This window comes from Hyperolius riggenbachi, chromosome 6 (genome assembly GCF_040937935.1).
Source record: "Hyperolius riggenbachi isolate aHypRig1 chromosome 6, aHypRig1.pri, whole genome shotgun sequence".
NCBI lineage: Eukaryota > Metazoa > Chordata > Amphibia > Anura > Hyperoliidae > Hyperolius > Hyperolius riggenbachi.
The window spans coordinates 376305526-376326697 of NC_090651.1; the positions used below are offsets into that span (position 1 = coordinate 376305526).

The following is a 21172-nucleotide window of genomic DNA, read 5'->3' on the forward strand; positions in this document are numbered from 1 at the left end:
GGACAGTCAGTGACATGACTATGTACTCTGTAAAGTGATGCAGGAGATGTTGGTGCTCCATAAAAACTAAATAATAATACAAATATTAACAGCTATTTTTACAGTAGATGTGTATGTGAATTCTCTTACATTCAGTTTTGATGAACTAGTACTTACTCTTATCTTTTTCTTCATGTCATTCTTTCCTTGCTGTGACCCATCCATAAATGTAACTGACAGTTAAAGTAAAGCTCTACATTCTCCATTATCACAGGCAGGTCTCAATAGTGGACACAACCAAAGTTATGTCAGATTCCCAGAATCCCTTTCTTCTGACATCATCAAGACATTGAAGAAGAGTAATGTGAATGTGGCGGGGCGCTGGGCTTTCAAAGTGGACAGTCTGGATCTAGAAGATACCAATGGAATAATAAGTAAGTGTATATAATACATAAATAGAGTAGTAATGCATGAAAACCAGCGCTGCATAATATATTGGCGCTTTATAAATACAATAAATAATTAAAAATATATAAAATAATTTAAATGACTTTTATCACTATAAAAATTAACATTGATATTTGCGTGAAAACCATTGTGTTGTTTTGTTGCATGTAATGCTGGACACAAAATTATTCTTAGAGTAACCACCATATTTAATTATGGGGAATAAGGATGCAGTCCTCTTGGTGTCACTCAACAATTTAGATGGTAAGGACAAGCAGGATGCTTCTCTCAGTGGACCAATGGGAAGCCCCAGGGACACATTTAAAGATTAGCGATGGTGTCGGCTAGGGTTTAACCACTTGAGGACCGCGGTGTTAAACCCCCCCTAGTGACCAGGCCATTTTTTACTAATTGGACCACTGCAGCTTTGAAGAGGAACGGTTGCGAAAATCATAACATTTAAAACACATACAAATACGAAGTACATTTCTCCCAGAGTAAAATGAGCCAGAAATGACTTTTCTCCTATCTTGCAGTCACTTACAGTAGGTAGTAGAAATCTGACATTGCCGACAGGTTTTGGGCTAGTCCATCTCTTCATGTGGGATTCTCAGCAGCGTACGAGAGAGAACGGCGCTGGAGACTTGGGCGCAGGACACAGCCAGTATATGGCTGATCCTGCTGCCGCACAAGTCCGGGCCGTGTTAATTACTATTCCCCCTCCAGGCCGACATGGATAGTGGGGGAATGAAATAATTCGGCTTCCAGCAATCGCTGGAATCCGAATTATTGTTTTAAAAGCAACTTCAGGTCCGTCTTCTGACGGCGCTGAAGTTACTCCCTGTGCCTGCGATAGCCGTAGTTCCTATTACGGCCTATGGTGGCGCCGGCTGCGCCCAAGTCTCCTGCGCTGCTGCGCCCAAGTCTCCAGCGCTGGATTTACCGTGCTCGTCTCAGCATGGCCTTTATTCTTTATAAAGACATTTCCTGACAATGATTAATACAAAGATGCTGGCCAGCCTCCCTGCTCGCTGCGCACTATTTTGGCATTTAGATGGAGCAACTGCCTTTCTTTCACTAAGTGCTTTTAAAAATAAAGAAAACCCTGAGCACCCCCCTATGAGAAGATGGGCTAGTCCAAAATCTGTCGGTAATGTCAGATTTCTACTACTTACTGTAAGGGACAGCAACGCAGGAGAAAAGTCATTTATGGCTCATTTTACTCTGGGAAAAACGTACTTCTTATTTGTATGTGTTTTATATTTTAAGATTTTCGTGACAGTTCCTCTTTAAGGCCTCGCTGCAGTGCTGCACAACATAAGCACACAAGTGATTCCACCTTTTCTCCCCACCACCTGAGCTCTCTGTTAGTGGGGTCGGATCGCTCCCCAGTTGTTGTTTTATTTTTATATAAATATTAATTTTTAAATACATGTACTTATTTTTTATATGTATTTTATATTCCTCCCTCCCTCCCCCTGCCAGCCAGTCAGTGTGATCGGCTGTCATAGGCTTCAGCCGATCACTTCCCTGCCTACAGAGGGGACAGCTGTGCCCAGTACTTAGATCGCAGCGCTGTACAGGGTTATTAGACGGCGTTTTCACCTTCTAACAGTCTCCGCTGGCTTGGTGTGGAGCAGTCGGCAAGTAGGTAAAAAGGAACTTCAGTGAAAATAATGTAATAAAAAAGTGCTTCATTTTTACAATAAATATGTATAAATGATTTAGTCAGTGTTTGCCCATTGTAAAATCTTTCCTCTCCCTGATTAACATTCTGACATTTATCACGTGGTGACATTTTTACTGCTGGCAGCCAGGTGATGTCAGTGGAGGTAGCTTCTGCTTGCTTTTTTAGCATTTGGAAACAGCTGTAAACAGCTATTTCCCACAATGCAATGAGGTTCACAAACAGGAAACTGCCAGGACCATGGTCCTCCCAGTTTCCTGTGCGAGGGGTTTCATCACAATATCAGCCATACAGAGCCCCCTGATGATCCGTTTGAGAAAAGAAAGATTTCTCATAGGAAACGGGGTATCAGCTACTGATTGGGATGAAGTTCAATTCTTGGTCATGGTTTCTCTTTAAATACTCTGGCCTTCATTCCAGTGCTGTAGCCCTGCCAGGGCTATAATTGTTTTGGGAAGGCGCATGCTCCTTAGAGAGTGTAATGCTGGAGGACAGCATCCGCGCCCTTCCTGGTTGTCTCTGGGGATGACTTTCTGAAAGGCTGGCGGTGGACCTCGGGAATAGTGAGTATAGCAGATTGTCGTCTAGGAGAACTCATGGAGAAGCGTGTGATTTGTTTGATCAGCTGGTAGATTTTCAAAGCTCTGATTTGCTGCGATCACATCCTGCCTAAGCACATGATCATGACTATCAAATTAGAGACTTACACATCTATCCCCTGACCACACTGATCACATGCTTCTCCATGGGTTATCCTAGACTTTACCATCACTATTAAACATCCTTTGCTGGGGCTTGCTATACTTTTTCATGTTTTTTTTTCTTCATTAAAAGGTGAACCCAATAATGATCCAACCAACAGAAGGAATGGAAATCCAGTATTCAGTAATGGTAATTCATTTGTTACTTATTTGTCAGATTTTATTTTAGTCCTTCTGGATGCAGTTTAATATAGTTATGATCAGAGATATGCAAATTGTTCCGAGTTGATGCAAATGTATACACATTTTTATGCAAATATATGCAGCTTGAAAATAGCCCAATCAATTTAAACCTGGGTTTGAATTGATTGGTCCGTTTACAAACTGCTTACATTTGCATAAAAATTTGCATAATTTTGGAACAATTTGCATTTTATTGATCATCCCTAGTTTAATATGGCTCGCTTCAAGGTGCCCATCAGAGATACAATCTTGATTGCACTATATTAGCAAATCTGTGTAGTAATAAAGGAAACTGGGTAAATGTACACTGAGTGGATGCGCTTTTGCTAGCTATGAACTTCAAAACAGTTACTACTATTTATTGTCTGATGAAGCGGGTGAATGCCCATGAAATGTGTTGCATTGTTTGGAGTTTTTAAATCAACTAATTTTTCAACTGAATATTGACTGTTTTAGTCCAATCGGGGAGGTAAGTCAACCACTGCCTCCCTTTTTAAACTGGTTTTAATTAATTTTATTCTATTCTAGCACCTCTGTTTAACCAGTTCACCCCCAAGGGTTTTTATCCTAACGGACCAGAGCAATTTTCAGTTGTCAGCGCTCCTCCCTTTTATTCCCTAATAACTTTATTACTACTTATCACAAGAAAATGATCTATACCTCGTTTTTTTCGCCACCAATTAGGCTTTCTGTGGATAGTACATTTTGCTAAGAATTTTTTTATTCTAAATGCATTTTAATGAGAAAAACAGAAAAAAAAAGAAAAAAAATCATTATTTCTCAGTGTTCAGCCTTTATAGTTTTAAAATTAAACATTCTCCTGTGGATAAAACAAACACGTTTTATTTGCCCAGTGGTCCCGATAATTAAACCGTTTAGATTATGTCCCTACCACAATGTTTGGCGACAGTATATTATTTTGAAATATAAGTGGTTATTTTTCTGTTTGTTCTGGCCATAATTACAAGCCCCTATGTAATAAATTTAAATTAATTTTCCCCCATAAAATATAGAATAAAAAAAGCTGAGTCCCTAAGGCAACTATTTATTTTTTTTTTTAAGCTGATTTTTTTTTTTTACAAGTGTTTTTTTTGGGGGGGAGGGTTGGAAGTGTAATTTTATTAATGATGTGTATATACTTGAAAATGTGTGTTTTGTAGGTGTAATATACTTTTTGGCCACAAGATGGCGCTGGTGAACACTCATAGGACGTGTTCACTTTTTTTTTTTTTTTTTTACACACTTTATTAAACTGTTACATTTCCTGTTTATGTGAATGGACGTAGCCGCTGTTCGCGGTCACGTCCATTCACTCCAGGCACTGCGATTGGGTAGAGGACTGTTCAGTCCTCTTCCCCAATCGCCCAGCACGGGATCCCGACGGTAATGGCGGCGGTAGCGGCGGACACACGGCGGTAGCAGCGGCGGGAATGCGCGACGTATTAAAACGTCATGTTGCTGTTAATAGCGGTAAGCATGACGTTTTAATACGTTAGGATGGCGGTAAATGGTTAACAAACAACTAAGGATATTACAAGTAGTCCCTCATATTACATAGAAGTGGCTTGTACTCTTAACCACTAAAGCCCAACTGGACGAATATTCTTGTCCAGTTGGGCTGCGCGCACTCCCGCGGGCCGCACGCTCCCGCCGCCGGCCGTTAGCCCAGCGATCAATGAAAGGGATTGTAGATCTATTTCATTGATTGAAGCCCCCCGCAGAAAAGCCGACAGCGTCTCATCAGACACTGCGGTTTTTCTGAGTTACAAAATGTTCCCCGTCTTCATTCTTCTTCCTGGAAGCGTACGATCACGCTTCCAGGACTTTTTCAATGTGGCCATCTTGAGGCCAAATAGTAAAACACACACATCCATTTTTTAATAAATAAATATATTTTTTTTACATTTAAAATTAGCTGTGTGTTTACCTCCCACACCAAAAATTACCCACATACAAATTGTAATAAAAAAAATAAAAAAAATTACAATTAAAAAAAAAATTAGTAACCTAAGGGTCTGAACCTTTTAAATATGTAAGTCACAGAAGTATATTAATATATATTTTTTTTAATTATGGGCTTGTAAATAGTGATGGACGCAAATTGAAAAAATGCACCTTTATTTCCAAATAAAATATTGGTGCCATACATTGTGATAGGGACAGAATTTAAATGGTGTAATAAGCGGGACAAATGGGCAAATAAAATACATGGGTTTTAATTATGTTAGCATGTATTCATTTCAAACTATAATGGCCAAAAGCTGAGAAAGAATGATTTTTTTTTTCAATTTCTTTCTTAATATTCCTGTTAAAATGGATTTAGAATAAAATAATTCTCAGCAAAATGTATCACCCAAAGAAAGCTTAATTGGTGGTGGAAAAAACAAGATATAGACCAGTTCATTGTGATGAGTAGTGATAAAGTTATTGGAAAATGAATGGGAGGTGAAAGTTGCCCAGATGCAAAAAAAAAACAACCCTTCGGGCTTAAAGAGAACCTGAATTGAAACTAAAAAGTCAAAATAACCATACACAGGTCATACTTACCTCCTGTGTAGTCTTCTCAATCTCTTTCTCCTCTCCTGCGCCCCATCTGTCAACCGTGATCAATGGAATTCCCCTTCCTCCATTTTGAAAATGGCCATTACCCCATAACAGCTTCGTGGTCAGTACACTGTTAAAGGGAACCTTAACTGTAAACGAAAAATGAGTTTTACTTATTGCAGACATGAACAAGTACATTTTTACGCGTTACGGCATTACACCGTAACGCGTAAAATGTACTTGTTGATGTCTGCAATAGCTTCCTGCACCAGCAGGAATGCGGAAAAACGTACGCATGGCGGCTGAAACGAAACTAGCTGGCAGCGGGGGACCAGAGGATCCGTGAGTGACTGCGAGGGCACAGGATAGCTGCAGTGGGCTGGTAGATGCCCCAGGTAAGTAAAACTCATTTTTTGTTTACAGTTAAGGTTCCCTGTAAACTGTAATATCACCCACTTGAGCCATAGGGAAACATGGACATTGCCTTGCACATTCAGTTATAACTAACAGCTGCTGATATATAACCGACAGCAACTGGTATATTTCAGTTCTGACAAAATCTTGTCAGAACTGGAAGGGATCACTGTAAGAAGAAAATGGTGAGCTTCTGAGAGGAACTGACAGTGAGGTTAGTATGTAATATTCATTTGCAGCTACATCATGTGTTTATTTTAAATAATTTTACTCGCTTCAGGTTCCCTTTAAGTGGTTGAAATTGTATTATTAATGAGCACCTTAAGTTGGAGATGCTTGGAGGATATAAGTGGTTCCTGAAAATATGTGCTGGTTTTTGTCAACAATTTGTTATATTGTTGTGAAAAAAAGGTTACGCTACGTTTAAAGGGTCAGTGCTAAGTGAAAGTATGTTACATAGTTACATAGTTATTTGGGTTGAAAAAAGACATACGCTCATCGAGTTCAACCAGTACAAAGTACAACACCAGCCTACTCCCTCACATATCCCTGTTGATCCAGAGGAAGGCGAAAAACCCTTTCAAGGCATGGTCCAATTAGCCCCAAAAGGGAAAAAATTCCTTCCTCCCACCGCACACAGGTAACTGGGAGATATCCGGATATAACTATCCGGAAGTCTCCCGAATCCGGATTTGAGCAGCCCTGCGCCGTCAGCTGGTTCAAGAGGCCGTGTGACATGACATGTTTCGCTTGTATCACCAAGCTTTATCAAACGTAAGTGAGGCAATGCGTACAGAGCGCAATCAAGACTGCTTCAGGGGCGGTACCAAAGGGCCCTTTCAATCACTGCGCATTACAATTCTACCCAGCAACTAATGACACTTGACTCTTAACCTCCCTGGCGGTAAGCCCGAGCTGAGCTCGGGCTATGCTGCGCAGGAGAATTTCTCCGGCTCTACTGGGGCGATTCGCCCCATTCAAAGTGCTGTGCGCGCAGCCAGCACTTTGCTAGCCGCACGCACGGCTTGATCGCCGCCGCTCTGCGGCGATCGCCCGCATGCAGCGGCGTAAGAGGGCCCCCCCGCCAGAGCCCTGCGCTGCCCGGACCAAAGAGTTCCGGGCAGCGCTATGGGCTGGATTGGGTGCGCCTGACGTCAGGACGTCGGCTGACGTCCATGACGTCATCCCGATCGACAGGAGATGCCAAACAGGGGAACGCGTTATATACGCGCTCCCCTGTTTGCTATTAGTGCCGGCAACGATCGCACTAGAGGGACACATGCGCCCTCTAGTGGTGTTTCATGTAGCTACCACTCTGGTAGCTTTACATGAAACAAAAATTAAAAAAAAAAAAAGGATTTTTGCCCATTTGGCAAAAAAAATTAACCGCCAGGGAGGTTAATGTTTCCAATAGGGTAATACTGCATAGCGGGGTTCCATGCTCCGTCGCACATATAGAAAATCCCAGTGTCTTATCATAACTAAACATCATAGATTGTACTGGCGCTCATGGATTCATAACTATGTATACCCATTCATTCCAACTTAGACACAGTATTCAGACAGTGGGGCTAACATTCACAGACATGATTACTATATATTGGAGCCAGAATCTGCAGCCATCATATTCACATCATTGACTGTCAGAACATGGTAAGGAACAACGGGGATATGGCCACACCCAAAACTCCATTCGTACATTGTGGGACGTCCACCACATCACCAATATATCCACCATAATGCAGGACTTGACACTGACCCGTGTGCTTTAGTCACCCAGGGTCACCCTTATTGCAGGCACATGCGAATAGAGAGCTGTACCTATCCATTAATCCAACTATCACATCCTAGTAGGAAAAAGGGGCAAGACCCACAGGTCCTACCAAATCACCAGAGAGCATGACTTAGTGGATATACATTTCCCCACCAATGACTATCCCCGTACGGTGGGGCACAAAGGGAACGTAGCCACGCCCACAGGTCCTTGTTATTATGCTGTGCGGCGTCCACCATATACCACGTCATTTGTGACCCATTGTTTTACATTCGGGCTACAAAAATATTTATAAGCCACAGAAAGCAGGAATACAATATATCCCATTTAGTATTCTTATGAAACATGACTGGATCTACATCAAGCTATTATATTCACATAAGGGTACATCACCAACTCATTTCTTATCTTTTTGAACCATATTCCCCTCAAAGTATATTATGGGGGTTAAAAGGGAACCAATGACATTTCAGTATTTAGGCCACGTGGTGTCAATGTATGGAGCCTAAATATCCATCTCAGCTCCATTTGACACAAGGACTTCTCCAAATCCCCCCCTTGATGGGATATTCATCTTATAAAACCCTTTCAATCTTAATTTATCAGGATCACGGCCATGGGATTCTTGAAAATGTTCTCCTAGGGTGTACCCAAAGTTGCATTTCTAGTATTGCTTACATGTTCCTGTATACGTGCCTTAAGAGGATGTGTAGTCTCCCCCACGTAGTTCAGACCACATGGACAGGTAATCATATACAACACATATTGTGAATTGCAGTTAATGTAAGATTTTATCGAAAATTCATGTCTGCGGTCAGAGTCACAAAACAAGTCTGTTCGGTCCACCAGGTGGCACACATCTTGCGCTAGTGCTGTGGATCCTTCTGTTCTGCTACTCTGTACCTGGATCGCACCAGCATCCTGCGCTAGTGCTGTGGATCCTTCTGTTCTGTCTCCCTGGATCGCACTGGCCTCTTTTCGCTAGTGCTGTGGATCCTGTCTCTCGCTTGTTCCTGTTTTCGTGTGTCTGTCTTGTCTGCTGCGAACGCTTTCTGGGGGCTCGGTGGGGTGGCCGTTGAGTAGGCGCTCGCATCCTCTGTTTTATGTTTGTCTGTCGGTGGTTAGTTAGGCGTGCTTGTCCCTGTTGTGCTTATCACGCGGGGACCGCGCACGAACGCGTGCACTGTTGCGAATGAGTGCGGTGTTTGCGTTCAGTTAGCGTTTGTTGTTTTCTTTACCTTCTCGTTGTATGATTTGCTGTGCCTTTGCTACTCTCGTGCTCTGCCTTGCTGTAGCCTTGTGTCACGTCTGGCGATCGCACCTCTCGCGATCGCGTTCCTGCTTCATATCTGCTGTGGTGTGTGCACCGTCGCGGGTTGGCGACTAGGTTGGGCACACACATACAAGCTGTCCCTTTGCTCGTTCTCATTCGCAATCGCTTCTCTTGCGATTGAGTTCTGTGTTTCGTACAATTCCTGTCTGGCATTTGTGGAGGTACAGAGGATTGGTTCCTCTGCACCCCCCAACGCCATCTGCCGACAGGAATTTCCCTCTACGGGTGTGTAGCACCTTTTGCTGGGTTCCTGCAATTATACGCTTGTGGAGGATTTCCGCCGTATCAGCGCACGCGTTGTGCGCTGATCACGGAGAAAGTTCCACAATCGTTACAGGAAGTCTCCTACTACTTTTGCAATAGCGGGGTCCAGCAGCATCAGCAAATGCCAATGACTGGACAAAATGCCCCTCAATTGACCCCAGTGTGTTCCATACCTGGTGACCAAACACACATGGTTATCACTTCAAAGGTGCAAACCCCTTCGAATGGACCTCAAACTGCCGACACCATCGGTCTTCCCGGTGGACGGTCTGAGCTCTTGTGTATTTTTGGAATCAAAGAGAGAATTGGTATTCGATAATTGGCTACCTTCATATACCTCCACTCGTTCACACTTATCACACCTTGTGCAAAAGCCGGGTCGAGTTTTCGATTTAACAACCTCACAATATCCAGAAAAGGATTTTCTCTGAATTTCAAATAAACATCCGAATCCTCCAGTTGTCTTTTAGCCTCTTCACAATAAAGCTGCTCACCCCAGAGAACTAAATTACCACCCTTGTCACTTGGGCGCAACACCACTCCTTCCGTATGTTTAAGCTGGTCTAGCACTAGTTGTTCGTCATCAGAGAGGTTGTTTCTAATTTGTGGACGCCAGTTGACAGTTTTCAAATCCTGCTCAACTGCTCCACAAAATGTTCTTATATAAGGATTGATTGAAAGGGAGGGGAAGTATGTTGATTCTTTTTAACCTTTGTATATGTGATTTGTTGCTTATCAGTATCACCACTATCCAATTGGTTTTCATCAAGCAAAAGTTCTAAATCCCTTAAAGCTTGTCTGTCAGTTAGGATTTTACTTTGGGTCTCATTACAGGGTTCCCCCGATTGATCAGTAGCCCCTTTATTTGACCGCATAGTTTTCAGGAGAACCTTGCGCAAAAACAGCCTAAGATCTTTATAGACCTCAAAGTGATCCCCAACCGCAACAAGACAAAAGGCCTTTATTCAATTCTGAAACATGATCTTGACCTAGCCTAAAATCAGACAGATTAATAATATTATTGGATTCATACTCACCTAGATCTACACCGGATGGTTAGTTCCCTTTACTCTTTGACCCTTGACCCCCCCCCCCCCCCGGTGGGCCTGTTCTTTTGCAACTGCATCACCCCCCCCACAATCTTAGATCAAAAGGACGTATGTACAAATTTTGTACAATGTAAAATGTACAAAAAATTCTGAGTACAAATTTATGAAAATGTTTAAGACATTAACAGAAGGTTTAAATTGTGGAACAGGATTCATGACACCTTATGTAACATGATTGATTTGGCTTCATGATCTTCAGAAACCTGCTGGATTTCATGTATGGTTGCACTAACTCACTGGCTTCAGCCTGCTGATCACCTGACACCTAACGGATAAACAGTAACCAACACAACTGTCATCTTCGTGTTTACCATTTATCTGCATCAGTGTTTTACTTCAGCTTACATCTGGAAATATGCCTAAAGAAGGGGACTAGATCCCAGAAAGCTTGCATCATTTAACTCTATTAGTTAGCCATTAAAAGGTATTATTTCTTACAAAACGTTGTTTTTTTTTTCTACCTATATCAAAAGGACGTAACACCTTGGTCACCCCCAGAGTTCACCTCTAAACCCTTGGAGACAGAGCCTTTTGTCATGCTGCCCCTAAACTTTGGAACTCCCTGCCACACCCAATCAGGACAGCTCCATCCCTGGAAGCATTTAAGTCTAAACTGAAAACCTACCTCTTTAGTCTGGCATTCATGAACATCTGACTATCTCCTCTGTAACACAACCCAGCCTGCAACCCTGTATTGATCTGAGACACAACTATGCGCTTTGAGTCCTATGGGAGAAAAGCGCTTTACAAATGTTATTGTATTGTATTGTAATGTATTTTCAGAATGGGTTTGGGAGGATTGCCTGGTTTTGCTTTCCTCCCCTTCTTCTTTGTTTTGTGTATCTGAGGATCTAACACTTTTACCCCCCTTTCCCCCCCCCCCCCCCTCTTTCCTCTCTTTTGCTTACCTCCTCTTCGCTTGGATCTAAAAAAAGTCACATATTTCCCAGAGATGTTAGATTCAGCCTCAGATTCTGACTTGATGCTTTGTAATCTCGATCGGGTCTTAGGCTGACCTGGAAGATGTTCAAAAAAACTTCCTCCATTCCATTCCTCCACATCTGTGAGAAATATCTGTTGTTTAGTGTTTTTAATTTTCCTCTGAGTACTCTCTACCTCCTTTTTGAGTTGTAGATTAAACTTCTCAAACTCGGGGGGGGGGGGGGGGGGGCGAAATTCTTCATAGATTTAAGGATATCCTGTATTTCTAATTCAATTTCCTGTATTTGAATTTCCTCCTCCTCCCTCATCAACTGCATTGTTCTAAGCTCTCTTTGTAGACATCCCTGCTTCCAAATAGGTAGAAACCGGGGATCTAATAAATGGCCAGATGGTTTCACCTTTTCTCTGATTCCCCAAAGGACCACATCTTTGTTGATGTAAGATTCCAGAGTGACCACAGTCCACCGACGTCTCAATAATTTCAACCTAAGTCTACGGTGGTTCCCAAAAACCCGCCTCCTTTCTTTATTGACCTCAGATTTACCATCATTGGTGTTACTCTCTGCTGCTTGGAAGGTAGACACCATGTCATCAACCAAATCAACAGCAAGAGAGTAAGCCATAGTTGCCCCACTGTCCGATACTGCTTTGTCAGACTGAATAGCACTCTCCACAAACTTAAAAACATGACCCAAGGAGATTGATGTGTGGCTGTCTTCCGAAGTTGCACAGTGTAAGATAACCCTCTGCGTCTCACTCACACGTGCCCATCCAATTTCTGAGATGTGTGTAGATGTGTAAGTTTTGGTTAGGTCAGGACTCTCATAATATCCATGCAATCAAGAACCAGCAAAATTCTCAGCTGAGACACCTTTTGTATAAATGACACCGACAGGTTGTCCACTGTCCAGTTATTGGGTGCCCATGCTGTATGCATGTTTATCATGATAATACTCTCTAATCTTTCATAAAACAAATGATTGGGGCACACAGTAACCAGCTGTCTATTTTTCCCATAAAGCTCTTTTTTATCCATACGGGCTTCCTGTAGATGCTGTGAGTTCAAAATTCTCTTTCGACAGATCACCACCAATACAGCCATCAAAAAACATTCCTCTCTTTGGCAATGTCTATTCCTCTCTTTATGTAAGTATATGTTTTCTAGATATTGCATGTTTTATCAGATGTCTTGAAAGCTGCACTTTTTCGTGTTTTAATAACATATTTTGTCAGTGGCGTAGCTAAGGAGCTCTGGGCCCCGATGCAAGTTTTACATGGGGCCCCCCAAGCACTCTATACATAATAATTTATACGGCGCACGAAAACCTGCCAATGGCAACTACAGTGTCAGAGGTGCAAGAAGGGGATGGGGAACACGTTGTTAATGATTACCCCCAAGCACTCTATACATAGCAATCCCTGCCAATGGCAACTACAGTGTCAGAGGTGCAAGAAGGGGATGGGGAACACGTTGTTAATGATTACCACTATTCAAAGTATCTATAGAAGTGATTATTATGAGCACAAGACCAATAGAGAGCTAATACTGTAGTTGAGGGAGGGCCCCGATGCGGTCGCTACCTCTGCACCCCCTATTGCTACACCCCTGTATTTTGTATAAACAATGTTGAACTAGTAGATAACTGTTATATACGTAATGCATATAGGGCTTGATTCACAAAGACAAATAGCATGCCTTATCAAAGTTAGCATACCTTATCAAAGTTAGCACGCCTTATCAGAGTAGCATAGCGAACTTATGCCTGTTTATTGGCAATGACGAGAGCTTCACTCGTCCTGCCTCGAGCCCCCGTGGGTTTGTAGCGCTGACTATGCTACTCTGATAAGGCGTGTTAACTTTGATAAGGCGTGGTAACTTTGATAAGGCATGCAAATTGTCTAAGTGAATCAAGCCCATTGTGTTTTAAATGTGTTTTATTTTATGATTGCATTCAGTACTAATGATTTTCCTGATTAAGAATATATTAAATATTGCAAATGTTTTTTTTGTTTTTGTTGATGGTCTACCTGGTGGTGTGACTGGTGTTGATCGTAGTGGATAATTTCGCTTTTGTAAAATGTTGCATTATTTTTGCAGTTACAATCTTGATAGTAATTACGATTTAGCATGTAATCTTTGAACTTATTTTCATACAGATGTGTAAAAATGTGAAAATTACGAAATGCATTATTTTACGAAAATGCATTGAAGTCAATGGGCACGAGAAAACATATTTTTGCACAACAATTTCATCAAATGCATTAAAGTCAATGAGCAGAACAAAAAAAAACAAACAAAAAAAAAAACCATACATGAACATTAACAATTTTTTTTTAAGTGCAATATTACGCAATCTAGAGTAATTATATGCAAAATTAATTTAGCAAACATTTTCAATTGCGCTTTATGATTTTGCATGGTATAATTATGCAAAATTTGCATAATTTTATTGCCAACAAAGCTACTTGCCTCTGTAGTAAAAAAGTCTCTGAGGGCTAGTGCACACCAAAATCGCTATTGCAGTCGTTAGCACTTAGCGATTTTGTGAAGCGATTTTCAGAACGATTTTTGAATAAATAAGCATTTTTGCTCATTCCTTCAAGCTGAATCACTCCATAAAATGCCATATGCAACACGTTTTGATTTTAGTAAAATCACAATGCTGTGGGAACACCCTCATAGGGCCTTTTTCCACTACACAGCTGAATCATAAAAACGCAAATCGCTAGTGATTTTTAAACAGCTAGGAATGCTACTTTATCATAGAAATCATGAGAAGTATTTCCACTATAGTGATGTGATTTTCAAACCACAATCGCTTTCTGGAGCAATTTTAAGCGTGATAATGCAATACAAATGAAAAATTGCAATCGCATAACAAAATTAATGAAAAATCACAATAGCTGGCATTTGTGATTTGCGATTGTGATTGCTAGTGGAAGAGGGCCCTAAGGTTTCATTAGCCAAGCAATTTTTAAAGAACTGGCGATCTGAAAAGCACTCAGAAGCGCTCTTGGGGTGCACCAGCCCTAACTTTGCAAAAGCTGTATTTTCTTGTTAGGGCTCGTTTCCACTATCGTGAATCCGCATGCGTCCAACGCATGCGGATTCGCACATGTAATGCAAGTGGATGGGCCAGTTTCCACTGTAGCGTTGTTGAGGTGCGTTTTTTTCAGCAGTGAAAAAACGCACAAAAGAGCCGCAGAATTTGCCTGCAAGTGGAATGCATGCGAATCGCATGCAATGTATTTAAGGAAATCGCATGCAGTTTCCCCATGCGTTTTTTGCCACGAATTTGCATAGGTACCAATGTAAATTCACACAGGCAGTGACATGGTTAAAATCGCATATACCCTCACCTATGCGAATTCGCATGCGATTTCATCAGCGGTGGAATCCAGGCGATTCCGCACCACAAAAGTGGAAACGAGCCCTTAGGGATGATAGAGCAAAAATTTTAGGTTCAGTCTCATGGCAAATTGACCCCAATCTCGCTTAATGAGATTCTTATGAGATCAGCAGTCAATTCTCGAGATAAAGCAAACCTGACCTTGATTAATGAATCTGAAAAGAGGATCTAGTAGAGAGTGAATTTTAGGGAATGATCAATGGGATGCAAATAATTCAGAGTTGATGAAGAACTATGCAAATTCTGTGTGCAAATGCATGCAGTTAGAAAATGGAACACTCAAATCCTCCCATGGTGAAATTCGGTTTATTTTGAAGCTGCAAGCATTTTTGCATACAGATGTTCATAATCCAGAATCTACTGGCAATGTTTCTTTACTTATTCAACAAAGAGCGCCGCAAAGCACCTTCTATTGTAAAATCCAAACTGTTGGCCAATGTTGCCCTTCTGATTCTCTCCTGTTTTGAGCATTTAAACGCACATCTGGTGGCTGCTGGTCCCTGAAAAAATAAGCTGATTATTTTTGATTTGGGTAAAGTCTTGAATATTGTCCCTCCCTGAAAATATTAAAGGAAACTTGAACTGAAAATTAAAAGTCAAAATAAACATACACTCGTCATACTTACCTCCCCTGTAGCCTTTTTTTCTCCTCTCCCATGTACGACGGTTTGTCCACTGTGATCAATGGAGTTCTCTGTCCAGCAGCGTAACTACTGCCCCTGCAGGCTCTGCCACGGCAGTAGGGCCCGGGGGACTGCTCAGGTATATGGATCTACAAGCGGCAATCCCAGTAAGTCTCTTGACTCATGACGCATGTCCTTCTATCTTTTCCCGGGACCTCCGCGACCACTGCGTGCTAAGGGGGGGGGGGGGGGGGTGCAGGGCAGTAAAGGTGACTGCTAAGACTAGCGTGAGTAGAGGCTGCAGCCCCAACTAAGCAAGCTGCTTTGCCTCTGCCTGTCAGTCACTGTGCGTCCACAGTGACTGACAGGCAGAGGCAGAGCAGCTTGCTTAGTTGGGGCTGCAGCCTCTACTCACGCTAGTCTTAGCAGGCACCTTTATTGCCCCCCCCCCCCAGCACGCAGTGGTCACGGGAAAAGATAGAAGATGCAGGCACCACGCTGTGACAGCCTGCCTGAGCTCAGCTGCCAAAACTGGAGGGAGATGGAGAAAGGGCTGCTTGCAGTCCTGCAATGGACGGGCTCCTGTGTAAGCATGTTGTTTTCTTTGTTTGTTTATTTATGTACTCTGTCTGTGCCTGTCACTGTGCTTTCATGTGTGCTAATTGTAGTTGGGGACTGGGGGACGGGAGGGCGAGAATAGGTGTGGGAAAAGTTGTGACTGAGGCAGGGGACTTGGCTAACAGAGCTGGGAAAGGTAGTTGCCTGGTTGTCAGGATGAGGTATTAGACAGCACAGGTTAAAGGATACTTTAGTGCTGTTTAAAATGTAAAAACTGTTTAAAAAGCCATGTGTACTGCGCTGTCCTCATGCCCACTGCTCCCCTGTTCTCCTTCGTTATCCTCTAAAGTCCTCCCGAAGCTATTTCCGGGTTGGCCGAGTCGGCGAGGAGAGCGCAGGCGCTGCCCAGCAGAATGCATCTTTGGTTGTGTGTCCAGATGCATTCTGTGCATGCACACAACTTCAAAACTATGTAGTGCAAATGCGCAGAGTGCTCCTGGCTGCGGGCGTGTGATCAGGGATTTTATTCGCTGGGCAGCTCCTGCGCAGTGCACACCGACCCGGCTGATCCTGAAGTAGCTTCAGGGGGCCTTTAGAAGATAATGGAAGGGACGAAAAAGAATGGGAGAAGTGGTGGGCATGAGGAGAGCTTCCCACATAACTCCTCCCCTCGTTTTTATATTTTCAACAGTGCTAAAGTGTCCTTTAAAGGAAACCTGAGGTATTGAGGGGCAGGGGTTAGAGGGTTGGAGCCCGGAAATGCCTCTTTTTTTTTTTGTAGTATAAAAATCCTCCAGGGTGCTGCTGTCCACCCCGAAAAATCTAACAACTGTGCGTCGCCTTGCTCTCATTCCTGTGGCCTGGAGCGTTCTGCACATGCGCAGTCTTTGGGAAATGTGCAAGCGCAGAACGATCTCATCTGCGAGAGTGTTATCAAGGAGGCCTGCGTACAGGCCCACGCATGTGCAGTAGCCACAACCAGAGTCTAGTCAGGGATCATTCAGAGGGGACAGTGGTACTCTGAAGGGGATCAGAACTACAGCAAGGGATCGGATAGGCTGCGGGGGGCTGGAAGAACCCCCTGGTAAGGACAGGAGCTTGTTGGATATGTTACTGGGCTATGCTCCTCTTCATGCACGAGTGCTGCCATACTGTGCCTGTGTGAGTTCGACCGTTCCTGTGTATAAAGCCGAAGTCATTCATCTTAATGCTCAGGCATGGCTGTACTTGCACAGGGTCAGTATGGCTGCACTCCTGCTATATGAGGAGCGCAGTGTGAAATTCATGAGCCTCGGTCAGTGGCCGTGGTCTGGACACAGAAAGCTTCCGAAGGATCCAGAGGTTCCTCTTCTTAGAAAAGTACTTGTTTTTTAGGTCCCAAATTGCCTTAAAGGACAACTGAAGCGATATGGATATGGAGGCTGCCATATTTATTTCTTTTAAGCAATACCAGTTGCCTGGCTATCTTACTGATCCTCTGCCTCTAATACTTTTAGATATATCCCCTGAACAAGCATGCAGCAGATCAGGTGTGTCTGACATTGTTGTCAGATCTGACAAGATTAGCTGCATGCTTGTTCCTGGTGTGATTCAGACATTACAGCAGCCAAATAGACCAAAAGGCCTGCCAGGAAACTGGTATTGTTTAAAAAGGAAATAAATATGGTAGCCTCCGTATTCTTCTTATATTAGTTGTTCTTTAAGGCTTAGGCTTGTTTCATGGGTGGGGGGGGGGGGTGTCAAGGTTGTTGTTGATATTCTGGCAACACAGAAGAGATGTGTATGTAGGGGGGCGGGCAGTCGTTGGAAGGGGGGGGGGCATCCAAGGTTTTGCAGGGGGGCGCAGTGATTTCAATTTACACCCCTGTCTCTGTCCTCCATTTTGAAAATGGCCATTACCGCATAACAGCTACTTGGTCAGCACACTGTTAAACTGTCATATCGTCCACATGAGCCATAGGGAAGCATGGACATTACCTTGCTCATCATTTGTCCTTTCATTTATAACTGACAGCAACTGATATGTTTCAGTTCTGACAAAAACTTGTCAGAATTGGAAGGAATCGTTGTTAGGAGAAAATGGTGTGTTCTGGGAGCACCTGAAGGTGAAGTAAGTATGTAATATTTATTGGCAGGTACGTCATGTGTTCATTTTAAATAATTTTACTCAGTTCAGGTTGCCGTTAAGAATTGCAAACTGCTTCCTCAACAGGTGCACAATAATGGTTTCCTGACAACCAATGGGAAGATCCTTTATGACCCAATGGATCTCCCTATTTATGGTGATCTGTTCTTGGCTCCATTTTGGACATCGGTGGATTCATCAAAAGGTGGTTATGTGTATTACCGGCAAACTACGGATTCTGATATTCTGTCCCGGGCAACTCGTGACGTCAGAACGTATTTCCATGACTTGAGCTTCACCGCAGAATGGGTGCTCATTGCCACATGGGACGGACTCACCTACAATGCGGCACACAAGGTATTTTTAAGACTACTGGTTTTTTTTTTTTTCGGTTTTTTTTTCCACTATGAAGGCAAAACTATGTAAAAAGAACAAACATACAAGGGCACCTACTGTAAATAATAGGTGATAAAATCTCTCCAGAAAAAGTATTGGTTTAGAAATGTGTTTCTTCATTACTTTTTTTTATTATTGTTTAATGTATATACTCGAGTATAAGTCTAGAAATTTAGGTCTGATTCACTTCATCAAGGTATAGGGGTCGACTTATACATGAGTCACGGGCAGCACTGAGCACACAGAGTAATGTGTGTACTAATAGTGACATTCCTATTTGCATCAATGTACCCAGTGGTAAGTGATACTTTGTGGAAAGGAAATGCTAAGAAAACACAGATCTGCAAGTCCTGGCCACAAAAGGGGCAGGGGGGAAATACTGGGCTTCAGGAAGGGGAGTGAATAATTGCAGCACTTTGGGGCCTGGAGGAGGTATTTGCTGCACTTAAGGGACAGGAGGGGTTAATGGCTGCAATACTGTATGCAGTGCAGTCATTAACCCCTCCTGAGCCCCAAGTGCAGCCATTAAGTTTGCTGGGTAGACTTATACTTAAGTCAATAAAAAATCCAGCTTAAGAGGGTTCAATATTGAAGTCGACTTATACATGAGGTTGCCTTGTATCTGAGTATATACAAGTAAAAAAACAAATATATCCAGGCACATCGCCTCTAGTTAGGCCATTAACTAAGTTATTAAGGAAAAGGGAGTAGTTTCTCTAAAACAAAAAAAAAAGTTCATTAATCACTGTTGTTAATTTATGTTCAACAATGAAATTTTTTTTTTTCGTTTTTTTTGTATCTGCTGGGGGATGGAGGAGAAAAATATCCAGGTCCCTCAGCTAATCCTTTAAATGAAATTTAGTTTTTGCAAGAAAATTGCAAAATTGCCATAAATATGTATCAGCGCTACACAAATATTTTTTGCATCACAAGACGCACCTGACCATAAAACGCACCTAGATTTAGATTGAAAAATTGGGGAAAAATATTCCAAACCTAGTGCATCCATGGTGCAGGGCCAGGCTGAGACAGAAAGGAGACAGGCTCCAGCCTCAGGGCACAGTGTAGGAGGGGCACACACACAGAGCCGAGCGGAGGCAGAGACGGAAGAGGCTCCAGCCTCAGGGCGCCGTGTAGGAGGGGGCACACAACTCACTCAGCTATCATTCCCACATTGTGTTTGAAGCAGAGAAAATTAAGAAAAGGGGATACATGGCAGTGACTGCAAGCCAGATGCCTAGAGATTAAGGTTTTTGGCGGGTTGGGGGCCTCTTAGTCTAACAGCAATCAGTGTGGGAGGGATGGAGGGGCGCACTTTGGTGTCTCAGCCTCCGGTGCTGGAGGGCCTTGTCCAGGCTCTGGTGCAGGGGTGTATTGTGAAGCTTCTACCCCCAAGCTGCCCAGCTAAAGTAAAGCCTGCTGCCTTCCAGCTGCACTAATCCCCACACCCCAGCTTACACCAACATAAAGCAATCAAACAATTTATGCTGTCTCCAGGGTCAGAAGAGCTTACACTCTAATGAATCCTGCACAGCTACACAATTACCACTACAATCTTATATAGCGTTGCCTTAGGGGAAAAATAAACATAGCAAAGCACCCCTTAATTTCCCTGCACACCCCAGGCTGCTTGAGTCTAGGTATGTAAATCAGTCTGCTGCTCTGTGTGGGGGCGGAGCTACACTTAGCCCAGCAGAAAGCAACATCTGTCAGTCTTGCTCCCCAAGGACGCACCAGTGGAGAGATGAGAAGTGCCCCCCACGCAAGCGCGCACATTGGATCCCCCAGCAGCTTTTCAGCAGAGGATTACTGATTTGGATCTCGTCACTGTGGAGTAAGTTACTGCCTGCACGCTCTTCACCAATGTGGAGGGACATCGCAGATGTGGCATTCTGCTGACTCTTTATTCCGCCGCTCCTACTGCTTTCAGTTTTGTTTCTGCGCACATTTGCTTCTTCCTGGTCTTATGTACTGTACTTTGTACCAGAAAGCCCTTGGAGCGCATCGGGTTGCCACAGGGATTGCAATGTGGGGGGCAGAGTCATTGTGCTGGCCAAATATTGTATTCGGTCCATAAGACGCACTGACTTTTCCTCCCCACACTTTTGGAGAAGAAAAAGTTGTCTTATGGTCAGAAAAATACAGCAGTTTTGTGAGAAAAAAAGACATTTTAATTCCAATTTCCAGCCAGCTCTAAGAGCCTGATTCACTAAAGCGTGTTAGTTAGCGCGCTGGTGAAAAGCCCATTGAGTTTAGGCGTGATAAAATAAACTTGCACGCAAAGTCCCCACGCGCAATTTTGCGCATGCAACCACGCAGCGCCCATTAAACCCTATGCGACGTTGTGTGCACCGGATTTTGCGCGCGAGTTTATTCCTCAAAACGGTGCTAACCTACTTAGTGCAATGGTTATCATGCCCAAAAGTATTTAGGCGTGCTAAGTAGGTTAGCAACGCTTTGTGAATCAAGCCCTAGATCTTGAAACCTGACATGAAGTGCACATCTTTTAAAGCCAGGGATCTGTACTTTGTTTGCAGTACACATTGCCCAGGTATTTTACCCAAGGGATGAGCAGAATCTACGCCAGTGCGAATTTACGCGTAGTGTTTAGGTGAAGTTTCAA

General features: G+C 43.0%; 1 protein-coding gene across 4 annotated transcripts in view; it reads left to right on the plus strand.

Moving 5' to 3' along the window:
• The window catches only part of LOC137521967 (dendrite extension defective protein 1-like), a 201484-nt gene that overhangs the window by 120582 nt on the left and 59730 nt on the right, over window positions 1-21172 (plus strand). For all 4 annotated transcript variants that reach the window (XM_068241939.1, XM_068241940.1, XM_068241943.1 and 1 more), the window contains exons 7-10: window positions 254-413; window positions 2948-3004; window positions 12459-12583; window positions 18241-18510. In XM_068241939.1, coding sequence (XP_068098040.1) covers window positions 254-413; window positions 2948-3004; window positions 12459-12583; window positions 18241-18510 — 612 coding nt within the window. The remainder of the gene's footprint in view (window positions 1-253; window positions 414-2947; window positions 3005-12458; window positions 12584-18240; window positions 18511-21172) is intronic.